We start from the raw sequence: 24045 nt of genomic DNA on the forward strand, positions 1-24045 counted from the left end.
GAGGGGGAGAGAAAGACAGACACCTGCAGACCTGCTTCACCGCCTGTGAAGCGACTCCCCTGCAGGTGGGGAGCCGGGGGCTCGAACCGGGATCCTTACTCTGGTGCTTTGTGCCACGCGCTTAACCCGCTGCGCTGCCGCCCGACTCCCAACATTTTTTTTTTTTTTAATAGGCAACTAATCTGTTTAGTATTTTCTTTAAAAAAATTACATATCAACAAGGGTTTATTGTTTAGACAGAAAGAACCTAGCATAATCATTCGGCACCTAATTGTTAACTGAATCACTACTGCCAGTACACAGGTTGTTTATGACCCATTGGATTCTTGTGACATAAACTATTTTGCCAATAACTGAAGAGTCCTGAAGCTTTAGTGTTTGCCTGCCTCCAGAGAGCCTGGGCCAGTGCCTGGCTGGGCACTGTTCAGATCTGCTTAAAATTAACAACTGACTGGACACACCAGTAAAGGGGGGAACGGGAGAATAAGAATGTAGCGACACGGAGAGGAGCCCTGGACGAAGTCAGGCTAAAACGAAATGGGAGAGGTCCGGAGCAGAAGCCAATCATTTCATTTAAATACCAATAACAAGCCACGCCTCCTTCCTAGAGCTTCAGGGGCGACTCCTAGAAGTGGCGAGACACACCTATCGCGAGAGGAAGGACCTATCGCGGAGAACGTCCATCACAGCCCGGTCCCCGCCCTCCTCCCCCCAAGCCCCTCCTACTCCTTGTCCTCATTCCCACCTTGAACCAGCCGCGTGTGACGTCACGACGCCTGCGTGGCCGCGGCGCGGCGCGGCGCCTGGGGAGGAAGTGGCGGGGCGGCTGCTCCGTCTGCGCCCACCGCCGGCTTCCAGGACGCGGAGCGAGAGGAGGTTTCGGTGCTGCGGACCCCACTCCCCCTGCTTGGCGCTGCTCGTCTGCTCCCTCCATGAGCCCGGGAGCCGTCTTTCCCCTTCCAGCGGCCACCGCTCGCTCCGGGGTCTATGGAAGTAATGGAAGGACCGCTCAACCTGGTGAGTGGCCCCGCACGGCCGCGACCCCCGCGGGCGCCCGGCCGCCCGTCGAGCCGCTGACCCTGAATGCTGCAGCCGCCGGACAGACGGCCCGACGGACAGACGTGGTCCCAGAGCGGCTCGGACTAGCCGCCTTGCACGGCGCCTGTGTGTGTGTGTGTCTGAGAGAGAGAGATGGGGGCGGGGGTCCTCGGAGCTACTCGGGTGCACGACTCCCGCGGCCCCGGGCCCCCGCAAACCCCCTTTGTTTCTGGACCCCGGCCGCGGGTCCTGCCGTCTGTCTGTCCAGGCCGGAGGAAATGCCTCCTGGCGCCACGTAACCACCTTTCTGCAATTAGGAGAACCCCCCCCACAGACACACACAACACACCCGAAGGCGACCAGGGGACAGACACACGGACGGCAGTGGGGACAGACACGCGATGGCAGTGGGGACAGACACGCGGACGGCAGTGGGGACAGACACGCGGACGGCAGTGGGGACAGACACGCGGACGGCAGTGGGGACAGACACGCGGACGGCAGTGGGGACAGACACGCGATGACAGTGGGGACAGACACGCGGACGGCAGTGGGGACAGACACGCGATGGCAGTGGGGACAGACACGCGGACGTCAGTGGGGACAGACACGCGGACGTCAGTGGGGACAGACACGCGGACGGCAGTGGGGACAGACACGCGATGGCAGTGGGGACAGACACACGGATGGCAGTGGCGGCTTCAACTTCTGGCAGCAGCACTTGTGTGTGCTGAAGTCTGTACTGCAGAGAACTCAGATCCCTTCTCACCTGCATTTTTACTCCTTTTCTCACCTACGTTTGAAGCCCCTAAGCCAGTAGTGTCCCTTCTCCAGTAAGGGGAAAGTGGGGAAAAGAAAGGTAGATTTTTTTTTTAAGTATTTTATTTATTAGATACGTGACAGAAAAATTGAGAGGGGAAGAGACAGAGAAACACCTGCAGCTCGGCTTCACCTGACTCGTGAAGTTTTTTTTCCTCCTGCAGCTGGGGACTAGGGCTTTGAACCTGGGTCCTTGAGCATTGTAATACGTGCACTTAACCAGCTGTGCCATCATTTGGCCCCCAAGAGGTTGCCTTTTTTTTTTTTTTAAAGATTTTATTTATTGATTCATGAGAAATGGTAGGAGAGAGAGAGAGAAAGAACCAGACATCACTGTTACATGTGCTTTTGGGGATTGAACTTAGGACCTCATGCTTGAGAGTCCAATGCCCCATCCACTGCACCACCTTCCAGACCACAAGGTTGACATTTTTAGCTGAGTTTCAGTACTTAATTTATAGCAGTGCAGCGTGTGTGTGTGTGTGTGTGTGTGTGTGTGTGTTTTTGCTAATAAGCCCGTTTACTTAATTTGTAGACATTTCAGGTACTGCATGTAAGACATGACTCGCTATCTACGGTATTTGTTGTTTTTTTCCTAGAGAGATGACCTGTCTTGGATACAAAAATCAGTTTTCTTAAAGCTGCAGACTCCTGGAACTTTCCAGAGGCACTGATTTGCAATTCAGTGACGTTGGTGGGTTTGGAGGGAAAAGGACATGGGGAGAATTGATTTCTCTGGTTGGAACTCTGACCTCTGCTGACATTCAGGAGAGCCTAGAACTGAGCTGAAACTATTTTATTGTATAAAAAAGTAAAGCCGGGTGAGTGTTTAGATTCTAATGCCAGGACTGCTTGGTTTTTGAATTCTGCATTTGTCACTTAATAGTTGCTTAGCCTTGGGCACATTAGTCGATATTACTGTTTCTGTTTTGTTGTGAGGATTAGAAGAGTCACTGGATGTACTGATCTTAGTTCCCTGGTACATAGTACTTGAGAAGAGTGAACTATTCTAACTGGACCACAGAGCCTTAATTAAAACTTAACTTGTCCAGCTAGGAACTGTTCTTGTTGAACCTAAAACAAAACAGACAAAACAAAAACAAGAACAATTCTGGGACCTAAAACTGTGGTTTGATTCAGGTAGTCATTTGGTTAGTTGCTTTGGGAAGTGCCTCCCTGTGTTATTAAGTTTCCCCATTGGTAGTTGTTGCTTCCACTTAAAAAAAAAGAAGAAGAAATTGGATCAGATTTGTGAGTTTTAGAAAACCAAGGAAATATCTTGCACTTTTTTAAGGTGACATATAGCTTGTAAGGGAGTAAAATGGCGACCTCAATATTGGCAGTTTGTAAAGTGCTTCAGAGTTCATTGTCCTTGCAAAATGCTCATTGGTTCAGTTCCAGTTCGCTTAGCTTTATCTGGCTACGGGCTGCAGCATACCCAGCCAACTGTCCCTTCACTGTGTGTTAGCTTATAAGAAACTGGAACTGGGTTACAGTTGTAGATGAAACAGTAGAATCACCACTTTAGAAAAACAGGAAAAAAAAAAAAAACAGTTAAGTGGTGATAAAGTATTCTTTTTTAAAAAAAAATTAAAAGATTCTGAGAGAGAGGAGAGGTAGAATCAGGGTATTGTTCTGGCATATGTGATGCTGGGCATTGAACTCAGGGCCTCATGCTTGAAAGTCCTGTATTTTATCCACTGAACTACCTCTTGGGCCACCAGAATAATGACTTTTTTTTTTTCCTCCAGGGTTATTGCTGGGCTCGGTGCCTGCACCATGAATCCACCGCTCCCGGAGGCCATTTTTTCCCCCTTTTGTTGCCCTAGTTGTTGTAGCCTCCTTGTGGTTATTATTATTACCATTGTTGATATTGTTCATTGTTGGATAGGACAGAGAGAAATGGAGAGAGGAGGGGAAGACAGAGAGGGGGAGAGAAAGATAGACACCTGCAGACCTGCTTCACCGCCTGTGAGGCAACTCCCCTGCAGGTGGGGAGCCGGGGGCTGGAACCGGGATCCTTAAGCGGGTCCTTGGGCTTTGCACGACATGCTCCACCGCCTGACCCCCTATAATTACTATTTTTTAAAGCTTATTACATTTGAATGACAGGACAAGCCAGAGAACTGGTCTGGTACAGGTAGCACTCAGGTTAAATCAGGAACTTGAGGCATATTGATGCTGACAGTTGAGCTAGTCATTATATCTCCAACCATAAATAGTAATTATTAAAAGGGTTGAAGAGTTATGCAAAAGACCTTTATGCCTGAGGCTCTGAGGTCCCAGGTTCAATCCCTAGCACCACCATAAGTAAAATCAGAGCTCTAGTAATAAATAAATACAAACTTTTAAAAAATAAAGCTGGGGAGATAGCATAATGGTTATGCAAATGCCTTAAAAGCCTGCAGCTCTGAGATCCCAGGTTCAATCCCCAGCTCCACCATAAGCCAGAGCTGAGCAGTGCTCTGGTCTCGTTCTCTCAGTATCTTTCCCTCTGTATTTACTCTTTCTCGTTAAACTAAAGTAAATGAAAATATTAAAAAAAAAAAAAAAGCTGCCATATAAAATAAGTAAATAGGGGCCGGGTGGTTGAGCTCAAGGACCTGTGTTCAAGCCTCCCGGTTCCCACCTGCAGGGGAAAGCTTCATGTGTCATGAAGCAAGGTTGCAAGTCTCTCTCCCTAGCTTTCCCTTCCCTCTTCTGGTTGTCTCTATCCAATAAATAAATAAAGATTAAAAAAAAAGTTTAAAAATGGGAGTCGGGTGGTAGTGCAACGGGTGCTAAGTGCATGTGGCGCAAAGCACAAGGACCGGCTTAAGGATCCTGGTTCGAGCCCCCGGCTCCCCACCTGCAGGGGAGTCGCTTCACAAGCGGTGAAGCAGGTCTGCAGGTGTCTATCTTTCTCTCCCCTCTCTCTGTCTTCCCCTCCTCTCTCCATTTCTCTCTGTCCTGTCCAATAGCGATGACATCAACAACAATAATAACTACAACAATAAAAAAAAAAACAAGGGCAACTAAAGGGAAAATAAATAATAATGATTTTTTTTTTAAAAGTTTAAAAAATAAATGAAGCTGCCATGCCACATTTAAAAAAGAAATGCTCCAAAGTCCCAGGTTTAGTCCCCCGCACTGCTGAGCAGTGCTCTGGGTGAAAAAAAAGAAGAAGGAAGAAAGGGAGGCACGGAGGGAGGGGCTGCATGGTGGCACACCTGGCTGAGTGCACACGGTCCCGGGTTCGAGCCTCCGTCCCCACCTGCAGGGGGAAAGCTTTGTGAGCTGGGCTGCAGGTGTCTCTGTCTCTGCCCTTCCTCTTGATTTCTGGCTGTCTGTATCCAATAAAGAGAGTTTTGAGTAGGATCAGAAGCCAGTTAGCAAATGTCATAAAATGTATACAGACATGTATTAGAAATCTGACATCTTGAGCTCTTAAACCATTTGAAATGTGAAAGAATTGAGTTTTAATGTTTATTGGAAGATAACAATGGAATAGAGGTTAGTATTAATTTGAATCTTTTTAACTGTACTGCTATGTACCGTCCACGGGCCTTGGAATCTGTTGTCACTCGGGTTTGGAATACTTGAAACTTTTGAAGACTTTTAAAAAATCTGTCCATATATTCATAAGAGAGAGGGAGCAGAGGAGAGACAGACCGTGACCCTGGCAAATGTAATGCTGGAGACTAAACTCTGGGCCCAATGCTTGAGAGCCCAGTGTTGTACCTACTGCCCCACCTTCCAGGCTGAGGAGGACTGCCACTTGCCACTTTGAATAAGGCTTCTTCTGTGCCAGCATTTAACTTAGTATCCAGTTAACTCAGCATGAGAAATAGTCCTCTCACAAATCAGAGAAATGCCAGTCAGAGCTACGCTGAGATTCTGCCTCACACCTGTGAACACACCAACAAAAACGGGAAATGCTAGGTGTTGGCCAGGTCGTGGAGAAAGGGAGAAACCTCGCTGCAGGCAGGCATGCAGATTGGCGGCGCCCCTCTGGAAGACTATATAGAGAGACCTTAAACATAAAAAGGAGTCACCTCGTGATCCCACAATATCGCTCTTGGGTATTTACCCAAAGGACACACAAACACTTCTCCAAAGGGACATGCACCCCTGTATTCATAGCTGCATTATTCACATTAGCCAAAGACCAGGAGCAGCCCATCAACAGGTGACTGGTTAAAGAAGCAAAGGGGTATATACTCCATGGTAAATAAAGGTGATGTTGTGTCTTTGGGACAAAGTAGATGGAACAGGAGGTGATTATGCTTCTCAGGATAAGTAAAGGGGTGAAAGACAACTACTGGATGCTTTCACTCGTGTGTAGAATCTAGCTGGGAACATAGCCCTGGGAGAAACACATAAAAGCCCAGAAACCAGCTGTCTCCAAGGCCTGGGAGACTGGTTACCTTTGGGAGGGTGAGGGCACAGAATCTTGGTAATAGGTGTGGTGTGGAACTATATCCTGTAATGCTACAATGTTGTCATCTTTTATTAATCACAACGAAAGAATTAAAAGAAATAGTTCTCAGTGCACTGACAAAATTAAAATAGAAATAGTTCTCAGTGCACTGATTTAATGGCTGCTGTGCAAGTCTTATAAACAGACTTGTTTCATTCATATATATATACACACATACACATACAGGTTTTTTCTTTTCTTTTTTTTAAATATTTTTTGCCTCCGGGGTTATTGCTGGGGCTCAGTGCTGCACCACAAATCCACTGCTCCTTGAGCTATTTTTTTCCCCTTTTTGTTGCCCTGATTGTTTTATTGTTGTGGTTATTATTATTGTTGGATAGGACAGAGAGAAATGGAGAGGGGAGGGGAAGACAGTAAGGGGGAGGGAGAGATAGACACCAGCAGACCTGCTTCACTGCTCATAAAGCGACCCCCCTGCAGATAGGGAGCCGGGGGCTTGAACTGGGATCCTTACACAGTCCTTGGGCTTTGTGCATTGTGCTACCACCCGGCCCCCATATACAGGCTTTTTCTAATAACATTATAATGTAGTCCAAATTCATTGTATAATGATTTACTGTAGTGTTTGATCTATAATCAGGTACCCTTAGAACATCTTTGCAATTTACTAAGAATTGCTTTCCATTATTATGGATAAACAAGCCTATATTGAGAGAAATTAACTACTTAGGTCAGTGATTTAAATACATGGGTCACAACTTATTTTGAATTGACCCCTTTCTAAAGTTTCTTTTTAAAAAATATTTTTTACATTTTATTTATTTATTTATTTATTGGAAAAAGACAGAAATCAAGAGGAAAGGGAGAGAGAAAGAGACACTTGCAGCTCTGCTTCACCTCTCAAGAAACTTTCCCCCACGAATGCAAATGGGGACCAGGGGCTTGAACCCGGGTCCTTGCACATGGTAAGCTACCTAACAAAGCATCTGTTGTAATTACTCATCATTTTCATTTCAGTATATTCCTTATGGCTGTAGACCTACAAAGCTTATTAGGATTTTGCACCTCTGTTCTGGTATTGATTCTATTTAAAAAATAATTTACTTTGTTTTTCCTCTTATGATTGCTATATGTTGTATATATTTTCTTAATATCTATTAAAAAGTGAAATGGGAGGAGGAGAAAAGATGAACCTGAGTGGGGGTCGGGCGGTAGCGCAGCAGGTTAAGCACATGTGGTGCAAAGCCCAAGGACCAGAGTAAGGATCCCGGTTCGAGCCCCCGGCTCCCCACCTGCAGGGGAGTCGCTTCACAGGCGGTGAAGCAGGTCTGCAGGTGTCTGTCTTTCTCTCCCCCTCTGTCTTCCCCTCCTCTCTCGAATGACATCAACAACAACAATAACCACAAGGCTACAACAACAACGGCAACAAAAGGGGTGGGGGGGAGGGGCCTCCAGGAGCAGAGGATTCATGGCGCAGGCACTGAGCCCCAGAAGTAACCCTGGAGGCAAAAAAAGAAAGAACCCAGGGATTGAGCCTGGGCCTCATGTGAGAGGTGAGTCCTTTGTTTACTGTGCGACCTCTGCGACCACCCGAGTATTGACTTGTTAGTTGGGTTTGCAGTAAGGGCCTGTGGCCTTATTTCCTTACAGTGAAAACGTTTTCCAACTTTAGCAAGACATAGTCAGTAATTAGTAATAATAATTTTAATGTATGCAGCATGGTTTGATTGACATACTGTAAAAATATTACCACCATAGATACAGCTAAAATACATCTTTTTTAATATATAAATACAGCAAAAAGAAAGTAGACTTCAACATTGCATTGTACAATGTTTCCTATCCCTAATGATTTATTTTAAAACTCAAAGTCTGTATCTTTTTTTATTATTATCTTTATTTATTGGATAGAGAGGAAGAGAGACAGAAAGACACATGCAGCCCTGCTTCACCACTTGTGAAACTTTTCCCCCTGCGGGTGGAAACCAGGGACTTGAACCTGGGTCCTTGTGCATTATAACATGTGCGCTCAACTAGGTGTGCCACCACCCGGCCCCAAAGTCTGTAACTTTTTACCACCTTCCTCCAATCCTCTCTCCCTCCACTTCTAGTAATCACAAGTGTCATTTCCTTTCCTGAGTTTGAAAAATTTATTTATTATGGGAGGGGACTCCCCCCAGCATACTGCCCAACTGTGAGATAAGCTGGGGCCAGAGACTGAACTGTGAATCTCTGCAGGAGCTCAGGCTTACAATTTTCGTATTCTAACAGGCTGAGCTACCTCTCTGACCTCAGTGTTTGTTTTTTTTTTTTTTAAATCCACAGTGAGATAACGTGATGCTGGTCTTTCTGATTTATTTCATTCAGCATTCATTCGACATAATGTCTTTAAGATGTTACAAATGGTAGGGTTTTCTTGTTTTTAATAGTTGAGTACTATCCCATTATGTATGTGTGTCTGTCTGTCTCACAACTTCCTTCATCTGTCTGGAAAGCACTTAGGTTGTTTTTTAAGATAGTGCTTGGTTTCCTTTGAACATATCCCCAGAAGTAGAATTGTTAGGCCATAGGAAAGTTCTTGTGTTGGCACAAAGCGCAGGGACCCGCATCAGGATCCCGGTTCGAGCCCCGGCTCCCCACCTGCAGAGGAGTCACTTCACAGGCAGTGAAGCAGGTCTGCAGGTCTCTCTTTCTCTCCCCCTCTCTGTCTTCCCCATCTCTCTCCATTTCTCTCTGTCTTATCCAACAACAATGACATCAATAATAATAACTACAACAATAAAACAACAAGGGCAACAAAAAGGGAATAAATAAATATTTTTAAAAAACTTCTTTCTCATTCTCTGGTCCTCGGTTTGAAAATCTGGCTGGCAGAAGGGCATCTTCGGGTGTCACGGTAATGTGAGAATTTGCAGGTTTCCACAGGAACCGTGCTCATTACCCACCTACTGCCCGACTCCCCCGATTTTTTTTTTTTTTAACCAGAGCACTGCTCAGCTCTGGCTTACTTTGGTGCTGGGGAATTAAATGTAGAACCTTTGGTGCCACAGACATGAGAGTCTTTTTGTATAGCCATTATGCTGTCTCCCCAGCCCGTGCAGTAACTCTTTAAGAAACAAGTTTTCTTTCATTAGAGTCAGGATGGCAGGCTCCCCAGGATTACTCCTGGAGTTTCAAGCATGCAAACGCTGCTTTCTCTCTGCAGCCGTACTTCTGACTACACAGTAACTTTCGTAGTAAACACAAATGTAAGGAGGCCAGTGACCACTTGATTCATTTCCTTGACATACAAGGTCAGGTCATGTAAAAGTCTTTTTTTTTTTACTGGGAAATTAATGTTTCACATTCAACAGTAAGTACAATAGTTTGTACATGCATAACATTCCCCAGTTTCCCATATAACAATATAACCCCCACTAGGTCCTCTGAATCCTTCTTGGACCTGTATTCTCCCCACCCACCACCCCAGAGTCTTTTACTTTGGTGCGATACACCAATTCCATTTCAGGTTCTATTTCTGTTTTCTGATCTTGTTTTTCAACTTCGGCCTGAGAGTGAGAACATCCCATATTCATCCTTCTGTTTCTGACTTACTTCACTCAACATGATTTTTTCAAGGTCCATCCAAGATCGGCTGAAAACGGTGAAGTCACCATTTTTTACAGCTGAGTAGTATTCCATTGTGTATATATACCACAACTTGCTCAGCACGTAGAAGTCTTTTGCTCTTAGCACTTCTGAGTTTGGTATTCTTTGGATGAGTTGTGCCTGAAAAATTCCACACAGTAGTATTAAATTTCAGTATCACTAATTCTCCAACTCTTTATTATACAAATATTTTGTCTCTGAAAAATATAAATAGTAGAAGCCAAGTGGTGGTGCACCCACCTGACAGTACACACATTACAGTGCACAGCAACCTGGGTTCAAGTCCCCAGACCCCACCTGCAGGGGGAGAACTTCACAAGCGGTGAAGCAGGGCTGCAGGTGTCTCTCTCTCCCTGTCTCCCCCCCCCCCGTTTCCCTCTATCCAATAAATATATATATTTATTTTATCTTTATTTATTGGATAGAGACAGCCAGAGGGTAGAGAGGTAGAGAGAGGAAGACAGAAAGAGAGACACCTGCAGAACTGCTTCACCACTCGCAAAGCTTTCCCCCTGCAGGTGGGGACTGGAGGCTCGAACCTGCCTGGGTCCTGTGCACTGTAACGTGCTCAGCCAGGTGCTCCACCACCCGGCCCCTCCAGTAAATACAATTTTTAAAATTTATTTATTCCCTTTTGTTGCCCTTGTTGTTTTATTGTTGTAGTTATTCTTGTCGTCATTGGATAGGACAGAGAGAGATGGGGAAGACAGAGTTGGGGAGAGAAAGAGACACCTGCAGACCTGCTTCACCACCTGTGAAGCGACTCCCCTGCAGGTGGGGAGCCGGGGGCTTGAACCGGGATCCTTATGCTGGTCCTTGCGCTTCACGCCGTGTGCGCTTAACCCACTGTGCTACTGCCTGACATCCCCCCAGTAACTAAGTTTTAAAAAGACATAAAGAGCAACGTTAATAGTCACTGAGGGGGAAGGAATGTTAGGGGAAGATGACCAGAGGGCTCTGAATTCCAATTCCGTGAGGACCCAGAAAGAAAAAAGGAAAGACATTCAGAAGTAGTAAAAGGTGTGGGTGTGACTTAGCAAGGAAGAGAAGGCAGGGCCATGGGCAAATACATAAAAATCTAGATAGCTTTAGAAATAGTAGTCTACCCATATCTGTGACTGCAGTTTCTAGTGGGGGGAGGGAGGACACTCTGGTGGTAGGAACAGTTTGAAATTATACCCGTCCTCTCATGATTTTATAAAGCAATATTAAATCACAAAAAAAATGTAAAAAAAAATAGTGACTGGGGAAATTAGTTGATAGAAGAGAAACTTGAATCCTGCTTTGATAAGTAATTTCCTGACTTTAGTTTTTAGACTGTATATAATAGTGAAAATATCTACAAAATAACTTGTTTTAAGAGGAGCTTGCTAAAAACTAAAAAAAAAAAGAAAAAAGAAAAAAAAATTGGTCCGGGAGGTGGCACAGTGGATAAAAGCATTGGACTTTCAAGCAGGAGGTCCCAAGTTCGGTTCCCAGCAGCATATGTACCAGAGTGATACATGGTTCTTCCTCTCTCACCTCCTGTCTTTCTCATTAATAAATAAAATCTTTTAAAATTAAATTAAAAAAATTTTAAATACCCATTTTTCAGTCCTGTGATTGTAATTCATAGAGAACATAATTGTGGAGGGTGGAGGAACATGGGTCAGGAAAGGCAGTGGGTGTCTGGTTAAGCCTGATGGCTTGTTAGTGGACTCGGGAGGAGAAGTCGGGCTTTTCAGGCGCTGGAGCTCAGGGAGCCGCTGTGCTGTTTGTCTCCCCGGTTACAGACCCGCTGTCCAGATCCCCGTCATAGCTCAGCGTGTGCCGCGGACGTCACTGTTCACCTTTAGCCTCTTTATTTCCGGTCATTCGGAGGAACTCAGCAGTGTTTGTTTTCTAGGCTCATCAGCAGAGCAGACAGGCAGATCGCTTTCTAGCTGTGGGGAGATATGAAGAAGCCATTTCTTGTCACAGGAAGGCCGAGGGTGAGTATTCTTGTAAAGAAATGCTGCCGGGACTAAAACTGGGAAACAAATTTCCAACTTTAAATTTGTGTTCCCTCCCCCCCTTTTTTTAAAAAAATTTTAAATCACAGAGTTTTACAAAGTTATAAGATTCCAGAGGTGTGAGAGTCGGGCGGTAGTGCAGTGGGTTAAGCACACATGGTGCAAAGCTCAAGGACCCGCTTAAGGATCCTGGTTTGAGCCCCCGGCTCCCCACCTGCAGGGGCATCGCTTCACCGGTGGTGAAGCAGGTCTGCAGGTGTCTGTCTTCCTCTCCTCCTCTCTGTCTTCCCCTCCTCTCTCCATTTCTCTCTCCTATACAACAATGACAGCATCAATAACAACAATAATAACTACAACAACAATGAAAAACAAGGGCAACAAAACAAAATAAATAAATAAATATATTTTTTAAAAAAAATATATATATATAAAGATTCCTGAGGTGTATTTCACAATCATATAGTCAGTCACCACACCCTCCACAAGTAGACAAGCTTTCTCTTAGGTATGAATTATTGACTTCTCATCAAATCCCAGATTTATCCCACTTGCACATCCCAGTATATGTTGAGGCTATCAGAAGTAGGTCAAGAAATGGAGGGCTGGGGCAGGGGGAGACAGCATAATGGTTATGCAGACTCTCATGCTTGAGGCTCCAAAGTCCCAGATTCAATCCCCTGCACCACCATAAACCAGAGCTGAGCAGTCCTCTGGTAAAAAAATAATAATAATAGTAATAATAATAGGGAGTCAGTGGTAGAGCAACAGGTTAAGTGCAGGTGGCACAAAGCACCAGGACCAGCATAAGGATCCAGTTCGAGCCCCCGGCTCCCCACCTGAAGGGAAGTCGCTTCAGAGGTGGTGAAGCAGGTCTGCAGGTGTCTATGCTTCTCTCCCCCTCTCTGTCTTCCCCCTCTCTCCATTTCTCTCTGTCCTATCCAACAACAGCGACATCAATAACAATAATAACTATAACAACAATAAAAAACAAGGGCAACAAAAGGGAATAAATATTTTTAAAAAAGAAATAAATGGAGGGCTGTTTTGTATAGACTAGTTTATGTTGACTAACAAAGCTTTGGGGAAGGGATGGTTTTACTCCTGCTTTGTCTAAAATGGATTTGGACTACCTACAAGGTCTATAACGGATGTAGTGTGTTGGCAGCTGAAGCTCTTTTTTTTTTTTTAATTTAAGAAAGGATTAACAAAACCATAGGGTAGGAGGGGTACAGTTCCACACAATTCCCACCACCCAATCTCCATATCCCACCCCCTCCCCTGATAGCTTTCCCATTCTCTATCCCTCTGGGAGCATGAACCCAGGGTCATTGAGGGTTGCAGAAGGTAGAAAGTCTGGCTTCTGTAATTGCTTCCCCGCTGAACATGGGCGTTGACTGGTCGGTCCATACTCCCAGTCTGCCTCTCTCTTTCCCTAGTAGGGTGGGTCTCTGGGGAAGCTGAGCTCCAGGACACATTGGTGGGGTCTTCAGTCTAGGGAAGCCTGGCCGGCATCCTGATGACATCTGGAACCTGGTGACTGAAAAGAGAGTTAACATACGAAGTCAAATTGTTGAGCAATCATGGACCCAAAGCTTGGAATAGTGGAGAGGAAGTGTTAGGGGGGTACTCACTGCAAACTCTAGTGTACTTCTGCTTTCAGGTATATATTTTGCAGTAGTTTATGGATACGTGTGAACATATGCTCTCTCTCACAGAAACTGGTGTATATCTAGGTTTTGGGACTTTGTTAGAAAGTGAACCACCTGAGATGGAATTAGAGTATACTATGAAAGGAAAGGTCTCACCCGAGTAATGAAGCTGAAGGGTTGTCATTCCACACGTGAAGTCTCTGGACACAGTCTGAAGTGAAGCATGTTGAGGTATATAGCTGTGCTATTGGTTGCTTCAGCTAAAGCTCTTGAAGTCTTAGAGCAAGTCTTCGAGTTGTCTTGGTAGAGGAAGGCACTTGTTTTTTGTCAACCAGTGTGGTGACTAAAGCCATGCTCCTCCTGCATTGCCTCACTGGTGACATACCACACGGGGGGGGGGGGGGGGCAGACTGGTTTGGACAAGTCCACTTGCAACAGTTGTTTTCACCTGTAAGTCAGTAATTTTCAGAGCAAACTTCAGGTCTTATTTTCAAATTGCTATTTTTTTCCCCCTGAAGTATACTCCTTCAACTGTAGAACTGAGCATATAGGAAAAACCCCTTAACTCTGGATGTATTTTTTTTCTTGTGTATCTTTTTTTAAATTTAATTTTAATTTGTGATTGCTAGTGGGCTACACGATTGTAAGATCACAGTATGTAGTGCCAGACCACACCCACTGCCCAAGTCCTGGGTCCCCCCTCTCCCACCTCCTAAAGAGAACCACCAGAGTTCTCATAAGTCTTAGAAACAGTTTGCTTTTGGGTTGTGGTTTGTTTTTTTTTAAGTTCATGTTTTTTTTTTTTAAGTTCTGTAAATGTCACATGGGTGAAACTATACAGTAGCTGTGTTTCATGTCTTATTTCGCTAAGCATACTCACCTCCGGTTCCATCCATTTTCTCCCAAAGGACATACCAATTTTTTTTTTTTTTTTGATTGCAGAGTAGTAGTGTTACATGGAATATACATCCCCTAACCTTTTCTTTGTTTGTTTGTTTGTTTGTTTAACCAAAGCACTGTCCAGCTCTGGGTTATGGTGGTGCAGGGGATTGAACCTGGAGCCTTAAAGCCTCAGACATGAGTCTTTGCATAACCATTATGCTGTCTACCCCTACCCCACCTCCTAACTTCTTTAGCCATTCTTCTGTTGCTGGGTATTTAGGCTGCTTCCAGTTCTTGGCTTTTTTGAATAATTCATCTATGAACACTGGGGTGCATGTGTTCCTTTGAATAGAACTTGAGTGTTCTTTTATGAGGTTTTATATAACTCTGAACTAGTCTTATTAGTGCTTTTGAATCTTTTATAAAACATTTTTATGAATTAAATTGTTAATAGTCACCAAAAAGGAAAACGAGTACTCTTTTTAAAGAAAATCATGCTGTGATGAATGCTGCCACAGTGAAATGTTACATTTATTTAACCTGCCAGAGTCATCATTGTTTTTGCTGTTGTTGGATAGACAGAGAAATGGAGAGAAGAGGGGTGACAGAGATGGAGAGAAAGACAGACCCCTGCAGACCTGCTTCACCGCCTGGGAAGCGACTCCCCTGCAGGTGGGGAGCCGGGGCCTGGAACTGGGATCCTTATTCCTGTCCTTGTGTTTTGCTTAACCCACTGAGCTACCGCCTGACCCCCAAAATGTAGACTTTCTATAGTGACCATTCAAATTTTTCTTTTGCCACCAGGGTTACCCTGCTCAGTGCCTACACACCAAATCCAGCTGTTTTCAGTGGTGATCCCCCCCTTCTTAACAGAGACAGAGAAATTGAGAGAGAAGGGGGGAAATAGAGAGGCACCTTGCAATACTGCCTTACTGCTCCTGAAGCCTCCCCTGTAGGTAGGGACCCGGGGCTTGAACCTGGGTCCTTGTGCACTGTCGCGCGCGCGCGCGTGTGAGTGTGTGTGTGTGTGTGTGTGTGTTCAACCAGGTGCCCCACCACCCTGCCCCATTTTTTCTCTCAATTTAGTGATTTACCATTGAAGTTCAGACAAATTACTTGGGAACTAATCCCACATCAGAAGTTTATGGAACTGTTGGCATTTATGGTCTTCATACGTAACATATTTTCCTGAACAACTTGCTTGGAATAAATCTGTCACCAAGTAAAGTTGAGGGCATTTAGCTACCTAAACAATAGTCTAGTAGCTTGACTCAGAAGCCGTTGTAAAACGTGGTGCAGCCTAGCTGTGGGTAGCCATTAGTGATCTTTTCTGAGTGAAATGTGAAATTTTAATGGGTTCCTGTTTAATTTTAATTCTCTGTAAGCCTGTTTTTCCTATATTAAAAAAAAATTCATTTATTTTATCAAGCCACTTTGAAATGTCTGTATTTGTGGCGGTTGAGTACGTTCCTCACTCTACCCCCAGACCTCCCGGCGCTAGTAGCCACCATGGTTCTCACAGTCTTCGAGGCCCTTTACTTCTGCTTTGTGTTTTTCTTCGTCTTGTGCAAATTTGCATGTTTAGTTCTGTGGACTCCACGTGTGAGTGAAACCATCTGGTAGCTAACTGTCTTTCACTTCTTATTTTGCTCATCAGTTTATTTATAAATAAATATATTTATTTATTTAGAACTGCTCAGCTCAGGCTTACGTGCCAGGGATTGAACCTGGGTCCTTGGAGTCTCAAGCATAAAATCTTTTGGGGGACCAGGTGGTGGCACACGTGGTTGAACGCACATGTTACATTCAGTGCGCAAGGACCCAGGCTCGAGCCCCCAGTCCCCACCTGCAGGGGGAGAGCTTTGTGAGTGGTGAAGCAGGGTTGCAGGTGTCTCTGTCTCTCTCCCTCTCTATCACCCCTTTCTCTCTCAATTTCTGGCTGTCTCTATCAATAAATAAGTAAAGATAATTTAAAAAAGTTAAAACAATAACCAATATGTTACCACCCTAGATCCCTAGTGTTATTTTTCTTATTATTCCTTATTCATTTATTTATTTTACCAGAGCGCTGCTCAGTTCTGGTTTATGGTGGTGTGGGGGATTGAACCTGAGAGTTTGGAGCCTCAGGCGTGAGAGTCTCTGCATAGAACCCTTATGCGATCTACCCTGCCCTGGGTCATCTTTATAATTCCTTAGCTGTAAAATCTGTAGGAGGTTTTTGCCACCACCCCCTTTCTCCCCTTATTAGTGATTAATAAATATTTATAAGATTCTGAGATAACAGGTAGAATTCCACACTGTTCCCACCCTTCTGGTGTCAGGGGCCAAAACCCATGCTGCAAAGCACACTCTCTACCACTGGGCTGTCTGCCGCCTGGCCAGAAATTGGTGTGTGTGTGTGTGTGTGTGTGTGTGTGTGTGTGTGTGTGTGTGTGTGTGTGTGTAAGAAGAAACAAGTTAACATTTTATTTATTTTGGATAGTGATGGAGAAAAGGTGAGAGGGAAGGAAGAGACTGAGGCACCTGCAACGCCACCTCACTGCTTAGGAAGCTTCCTCCCTGCAGGTGGGGCTGGGGGCTTGAGCCCGTGTTCCTAGGCACTGTGATGTGTGCACTCAAGCAGATGCACCACCTCCCAGCCCTAAAGTCTACAGTTTTACTTGTTTTTTTTTTAAATGTATTTATTCCCTTTTGTTGCCCTTGTTGTTTTATTGTTGTAGCTATTACTGATGTCGTCGTTCTTGGGTAGGACAGAGAGAAATGGACACAAGAGGGGAAGACGGGGTGAGAAAGACAGACACCTGCAGACCTGCTTCACTGCTTGTGAAATGTCTCCCTTGCAGGTGGGGAGCTGGGGGCTCGAACCGGGATCCTTATGCTGGTTCTTGCGCTTTGTGCCACCTGTGTTTAACCCGCTGCGCTACCACCCGACTCCCAAATCTACAGTTTTAAAGAATAAACCTCTCAGGATTGGATAGTAGGCACGTTTGATTACCACTGCATCTTTTCGATAAACGTTAGCAGTGTCCTCCTTTCTAAAAATCTCCACTGTGTTTCTTTTGAAAAATAGAATGACTAGCAGAATTACAAAAGCGTGAGGAGTGCTGAAATTCTTCTTTAATCTGTTAAGTATAAAAATGGCTACACTTATATTATGTGCCTCTTTTTCTGTTTGTTTTAACCCAGCATGTCTTTCTGAAGCCATGAAGTTGACCCAATCTGAGCAGGTGAGACACTTTTTTCCATGTTTGCAATAGGCATTAGATTCTTCTCGTGGAGAATTGAACTATATAAAAATACAGTACTGTACCCTTCTCCAAACACTAGTCCAAAACAAAAGAAAATAAGATCCCCCCATTATTGTTTCTTTAAGTGTTGATAAGGGGGAAAAAAAAAAGATTGCTAAACAGGGTCGCTCTTTATGTGGAGTTTGAGTTTGCATGTAGCATGTCCATGTTGATTTTCCCTGGCTACTCCGATTTGCTCCCGCACCTCAGAGACATGAACATGACTCACTGGCATGTCCACATGTTCCCATTCTGAGCGTGGATATGCCTCGGGCCAGACGGGCAGATCTGTGCAGGCTTGGTGACTGATCTGCTGGGTCTGGCCACTTTCACCCCTGACTTGGAATAAGCGGGTTGGAAAGTGGAGGCATATAAATTGTTGCTTAATATTAGAAGTGTCTTGGGATTTTTGCTTAGAGGTTTGGCTATGTGTACATAAAGAAATATGCTGTAGGAATTTAATTATATATAATTAAATACATTATATATTATAATATAATATTTATATTTATATCAACTAGTCTGGTAAAATTGGTTTCACTGTATGTCTTCTCGATTCAAGCTGGTTTCCTACTGGAAACTTATCTGTGTGATGCTAAATGCAGAATAAGAACCGAGTATTTCCGAAACAAACTCGTGTCTCCCGTAGTCACTCCCAGATCTCGGAGTCCTCGAGGTCTTCCCTGCTCGTGAGCACACGAGCTCACAGTAGCTGGGTTTCTTTTTGCTTGGCAAAGATAATTTAAATCCGAATGATTGCTCTTTTCCTAAATTCTTAAGACATTCTGATACGCCAGCATATTTTGACCACGAGCCAGGAGGTGGTGCACGTTTATAACAGCCAACAAGGACCCGGGTTCAGGCATCCAGTCTCACCTGCCAGGGGCCTCACGGGCGGTAAAGCTATAGATGTCTGTCTTTCTCTTTTCCTTTCTGTCTGCCGCTTCTCTCTTGATTTCTGTCTCTATCCAATAAATAGTCATCACCCTTGCAAAATACTCACTTAGATAGTATACTGCTTTGCCCGGCCCCCACTGCATTGAGGGAAGCTTTCAGTGCCCTGGTCTCTTTCACTCTCCCACCTTCTCTGCTTCTCTCTCTCTCTCTCTAAAAATAAATAGAGGGAATAATGGTTATGTGAAGAGACTGTCATGCATGAGGCTTTGAAGTCTCAGGTTCAGTCCCCTGCACCACCATAAGCCAGAGCTGAGCAGGGCTCTGATAGAAAACAAAAAACAAACAAAAGCCAAAAAAATCCTTTAAAGGGTTCCAGCACACCTGGTTGAGCCCACATGTCACAGTGCATGAGGTCCCAGGTTTGAGCTCCCGGCCTCCCACCTGCAGGGGGAAAGCTTTGCGAGCGGTGAAGCAGGGCTGCAGGTGTCTCTTTGTCTCTCTCTCCCTCTCTGTTTCACCCTCCCTCACGATTTCTGATGGTCTCTGTTCGGTAAATAAATAAAGACAATTAAAAACATAATATAAAATCAATAAATAGAAATACTATGGTCAGTGACTTTTGGTTGTCTTCTCTGGGTTTTGGAGAACCTGCCGAGTTTTCTTCTTTTTTCAAGTCTTATTTAATTTCTGAGAAACCCCAGAGCACTACTCTGGGACATGTAGTTTGCAGACTGGACCAAGGACCTGGAGCTTGCGAGCCCCGTGCTCTGTTTCCTGAGCCACCCTGGCCCTGTACCTCGACTTTAACAACAGACTTTTATCCAAAAGTAGTTTCCTCATCATTCAAGGAAACATTTACTTGAGCAGAGGAGACCCTGTGGTGGGCATCAGTGTGAGAATAAACGCCAGCTCCTCTGGTGAAACTTCGAATTCAAAGGTTGCACTCAGTGCATGTTTCCTTTCCTGTTTTTTGAATTCACATCCTTTTTAAAATTCTTTTTATTTATTTACTTTTGTATAGAGACAGAGAGAGATGTAAAAGGGCAGAAGAGATAGGGAGACACCTGCAGCCCTGCTTCACCATTTGTGAAGCTTTCCCCTTGCAGGTGGGGACCAGGGGCTTGAACCCGGGTCCTTGCCCACTTCCTTTTACTATAGCATCATGCTAACCCCATAACATAGTTGTGCACTTCTTCTTCTTCTAGCGTTTGCCCTTCTTCCGTAGCCAGTTAATGGCTTTGAAAGTGACTGGGATCCATGTGGATTCAGTCGGCTCGGAAGGATCGTCAGTTTCCCCAATGAATGGGTCCTCACGGGATGCCCCACGGGAAGGTGGATCCAGTGCAGCCCACTTGTGCACTGAATATAGAGAACACCTGGTTGCCCAATTGTTTGTTTTTTGACATGTTATAGAAAAGTCTTCTACCTTTTTTTTTGAAAAAACATTTTTTATAAATATATTTTATTTATTTTCCCCTTTTTTGCCCTTGTTTTTCATTGTTGTTGTAATTATTCATGTTGTTGAAAAAACATTTTTATCATTACTATTACTTTTGCTATTGTTATTTTCTTTATCAGAGCACTGCTCAGCTCTGGTGTGTGGTGGTGCTAGGGACTGAATTTGGGACCTTTGGTGCCTCAAGCATGAAAGCTTTTATTTCTCATTGATTTAATTATGATCGACAAGTCTTTTGGATAAGAGAGTTACAATTCAGGGCGGAGCCAAGATGGCGACTTGGAAGCAGCAGCTGGCGTGAGCTCCGACAAGGGGCAGCTTGTGACCTGGGATTCTCTGGATAGGGTAGGATACGGAGCCGTCAGCAGGAGGGTGAAGAAGGGGTCCTCGGGGTGACACCAAGGAGGGGTCCCATAACTCACTCTTGAGTTGGAAAACAGAGGCCAGGGAGACAGAGAAAGGAAATCTTTTGATTATTTCAGAGCTCACCCCCCCCCCCCCCCTTTTAACACACATCACCGGGGCCTTATATGCTGGTTCTGCTGCACCCGGGCAGCTGCTTCACTCACACCGAGATCACAGCGTGTCTTCTAGTGCTGTCGGGACTTGAGTCAGAGCCACTGCTCGCCGGTGCCCATCCCCCCCAGGTGAGCTGCCTGTCTAGCCCCTAAGCCTGCTGCCTTGAGGCTGAGCACCGATGGCATTGCAGGAGGGCAAGGCACATTCGAGAAAGATCTGGGTCAGTGTGTTGACTTGTGATAGGACCTCTGACTTCCCGGAGGTGGCGGTGGTCTTGAAAACTTGAGGTTCTACTGAACCGCGCACACACATAGCACGTCAAGGCTTAGGTGTTACTGGCTTCCTTGGAATCTTGTACACTGCGCGTCACCAGACACACCTGAAATGTTCAGCTGTACCTTTCCTTCTCTGCAGGCTCACTTATCCCTGGAGCTCCAGAGGGACAGCCACACGAAACAGCTCCTCCTCATTCAGGAGCGGTGGAAGAGAGCCAGGCGGGAGGGAAGGCTGAAGGCTCAGCAGAGCTGGGATAAGGATGCAGCTCCCAAAGCCTCCGTGGAGGAGGTCGAGGGCCTGAGTCCCCTGGTCGCCCAGAAATACAGCCCTGCCGCCGAGAAGCAGCCGCCCGAAAGTCACGGCGCCTTTGACAGGGATCCAGACACGTTGCTCTTTTTACTCCAGCAGAAGAGTGAGCCGACAGAGCCGTGCATCGGAAGCAAAGCCCCGAAAGATGATAAAACGATCATAGAGGAGCAGGCAACCAAAATTGCAGACCTGAAGAGGCATGTGGAGTTCCTCGTCGCCGAGAACGAGAGACTGAGGAACGAAAACCAACAGCTCAGGGCCGACAAGGCCAGACTTGTGAAAGGTCCAGCGGAAAAGGAGCTGGATGTGGATGCTGACTTTGTAGAAAAGTCGGAGTTGTGGAGCCTCCCGCCACAGTCAGAAACTGCCGCGGCCTCTTCAAGCTGGCAGAAGTTTGCAGCGAACACTGGGAAAGCCAAGGATATTCCCATCCCCAACCTTCCCCCTCTGGATTTTCCATCTCCAGAACTTCCTCTTATGGAGCTCTCGGAAGATATTTTGAAAGGACTTATGAATAATTGAAAATGGTCGGTGAGAAGAAGATGCAATACAGGCAACTCAGAAAAAAAAAAAAAAGAAGGAAAAGGGAGAACCACAGCCAGAGGTCACCACAGACAGAGACGCCTACTGTCCGGCAGACTGGAGAAGAGGCGTTGCCAGGCCTCGGGGGAAGTCACTGTGAACTGAACTATGTCACATATCTGATTTGCTGACTTTGGCTCATGATTCCAGACTTGGCAGACACTAAACTCACGGAGGTTCACTTTCTCCTGATGCAAACCAAATGGCTACCTGGAATAATTTTTCAAGCAACAATTACTTTTTTTCCTCATCTTCAGGGTTAAAATGTATAAAAGTACGTTCTGTGTAAATTAATCTATAATGCCATAATGATAATGCAAAACCGAAATAATACGGTGGCCTGAGGAGCGGCCTTGTGTCTGAAACGTGCTTTCTATCATGCATTGACGGCAGGCGTTTTGTTCAGCACATTTTGTTGAATCGGGCAGGCGTCTGTGACACCCCTGCCGAGAGGAAACTCATGTGCCACACTTTGCACTACTCGTAACATAATAATAACCTCAAGCCTATCAGGAGAAACATTTAAATTTCCATTTTATGAAGAAAGGAACCAAATTAATTTTGAAATAAAAAAGACCAGTTTACATAATTAATCAGGGTGCATTCTAAGTTCTAACTCTTCTGTTTATTGTATAGTGCATCATTTGAAAATACCAAGGAGATAGCCTTTATGTTTCTAATGATGCATGAATGGAGGTCACGCTGGCTGGCAGTATTTGATTGTAAGACATCAATAAAGTAATTATATTTTATACCTTTGTTGAATGTGCTTGATAGTAAAAAAGAAAAGAAAAAGAAGCAGGTTTGGCACGACTTTTCTATTGCAGATTTTGAATATGAATCTGAACATAGCCTCTTCGGTGTGTTAAATGTTTTCTTAAGTGTCTTATAATCAGCTTTCCGCACAGTTAGGGTGAAGAGAGCACAAAGGTCCCCAAGGTTGTTTGCTTGTTTGCCTCCAGGGTTATTGCTGGGGCTCCACAAATCCACTGCTCCTGGAGGCCATTTTTTCCCTTTTGTTACCCTGGTGGTTCTAGCATTGTAGTTATTATCATCATTGTTATTGATGTCTTCATTGTTGGATAGGACAGAGAGAAATGGAGAGAGGAAGGGAAGACGGGGGAGAGAAAGACAGACACCTGCAGACCTGCTTCACCGCCCGTGAAGCAACTCCCCTGCAGGTGGGGAGCTGGGATCCTTATACTGGTCCTTGCGCTTCGTGCCACGTCAGCTTAACCCGCTGCCCAGTCCCCAAGTTTTTAAGTCAAGTTCTCGAGCCCAGGAGAAGGTTCAGCTGGTGAAGCCTGCGCCTAAGCCATGCATAATGCCCTGGGTCCTGTTACCCACTCTGCCGAGAGCACTGTGGCCAGGCAGCACCAGAGTCCACAGGAGTGATGGGCTAGGTGCTGCCTCTCCCTCTTTCCCAGTCCCTCAAAACATGTAATAAAACTAGGACTGGGGAGGCCCAGTGGTGTCACACGAATGCGGTCCTGAATTCATAGCACAGCATTCAAAACAAACAAACAAACAAAATAACGTGGCCCAGGAGCACCCCAGGGAATAGGCAGCAACATCACACTCCCAAACGCAAGGTCCTGAGTTTGACCCCTTGCATCACATATGCCAGTGGCACTCTGGTTCTCTCTCTCTCTAACCTCAACAGAAAAACAAGTGGGGCCAGAAGGTGGCACACCTGGTTGAGCGCACATGTTAGAATGTGCAAGGACTCAGGTTCAAGCCCCTGGTCCCCACCTGCAGGGGGAAAGCTTTGAGAGTGGTAAAGCAGGGCTGCAGGTGTCTCTCTCTCTCCCTATCACCTTCCCTCTCTGTTTATATCCAGTAAATAAAGATAATAAAAATTAAAAGGAAAACAAGTGTTCTCAGCTAACCCAGCATACATGGCAATCAGGCCACTGCAGGCAGCTGTGCCCACACTGCCCCCTCCTGGTCAGGAGTTTGGGGGGGGGGAGGCGGTCAGGGGAAGGACAAGAGGGAAATGGTCGGGTCATCGAACTTCGTTTGTTGTGGGGAATTTGGGGAGTGACAAACATGGGTGAACATTGCACCACCTGCCCTGGGGGGCGGGGGATTTGAACCGAGAAGCCACAATTAGGCTTAAATGTTTACTGACTAGACTGGGAGCCGTGCGTCAGCTCACTAAAGATGAGATGAACTAGCTCCTTGATTCTGTTTTCCTTTTTTGCTCGTTGGATAGACAAAGAGAAAATGAGAGTGGTGGGGAAGGCAGAGAGACAGCTCCTTCATCGCCGGT

General features: G+C 45.4%; 1 protein-coding gene across 5 annotated transcripts; it reads left to right on the forward strand.

Moving 5' to 3' along the window:
• The first annotated feature begins 477 nt into the window (after window positions 1-477).
• On the forward strand, window positions 478-22525 carry NRBF2 (nuclear receptor binding factor 2). 5 transcript variants are annotated; one of them, XM_016185678.2, is made up of 4 exons: window positions 759-1017; window positions 11811-11895; window positions 17634-17674; window positions 21021-22525. In XM_016185678.2, the coding sequence occupies exons 1-4, from the start codon at window positions 988-990 to the stop codon at window positions 21711-21713; spliced, it is 849 nt and encodes a 282-aa protein (XP_016041164.1). In that variant the 5' UTR covers window positions 759-987; the 3' UTR covers window positions 21714-22525. The 5 variants fall into 5 exon arrangements, with proteins under 5 accessions (XP_007517437.1, XP_060049412.1, XP_060049343.1 ...); XM_007517375.3 differs by lacking the exon at window positions 11811-11895 and having other exon boundaries at window positions 478-1017; XM_060193360.1 differs by lacking the exon at window positions 17634-17674 and having other exon boundaries at window positions 480-1017.
• The last annotated feature ends 1520 nt before the right edge of the window (window positions 22526-24045 follow it).

This window comes from Erinaceus europaeus, chromosome 1, assembly GCF_950295315.1.
Source record: "Erinaceus europaeus chromosome 1, mEriEur2.1, whole genome shotgun sequence".
In the NCBI taxonomy this organism is placed as follows: Eukaryota; Metazoa; Chordata; class Mammalia; order Eulipotyphla; family Erinaceidae; genus Erinaceus; species Erinaceus europaeus.

Bases quoted from the DNA above. Each gene is read 5' to 3' on its own strand.
- NRBF2 (XM_016185678.2), top strand. From the start codon at position 988: ATGGAAGTAATGGAAGGACCGCTCAACCTG. The intron at 11,896-17,633 runs GTGAGTATTCTT...GTTTTAACCCAG, and splicing joins TTGTCACAGGAAGGCCGAGG to CATGTCTTTCTGAAGCCATG. The intron at 17,675-21,020 runs GTGAGACACTTT...CCTTCTCTGCAG, and splicing joins AGTTGACCCAATCTGAGCAG to GCTCACTTATCCCTGGAGCT.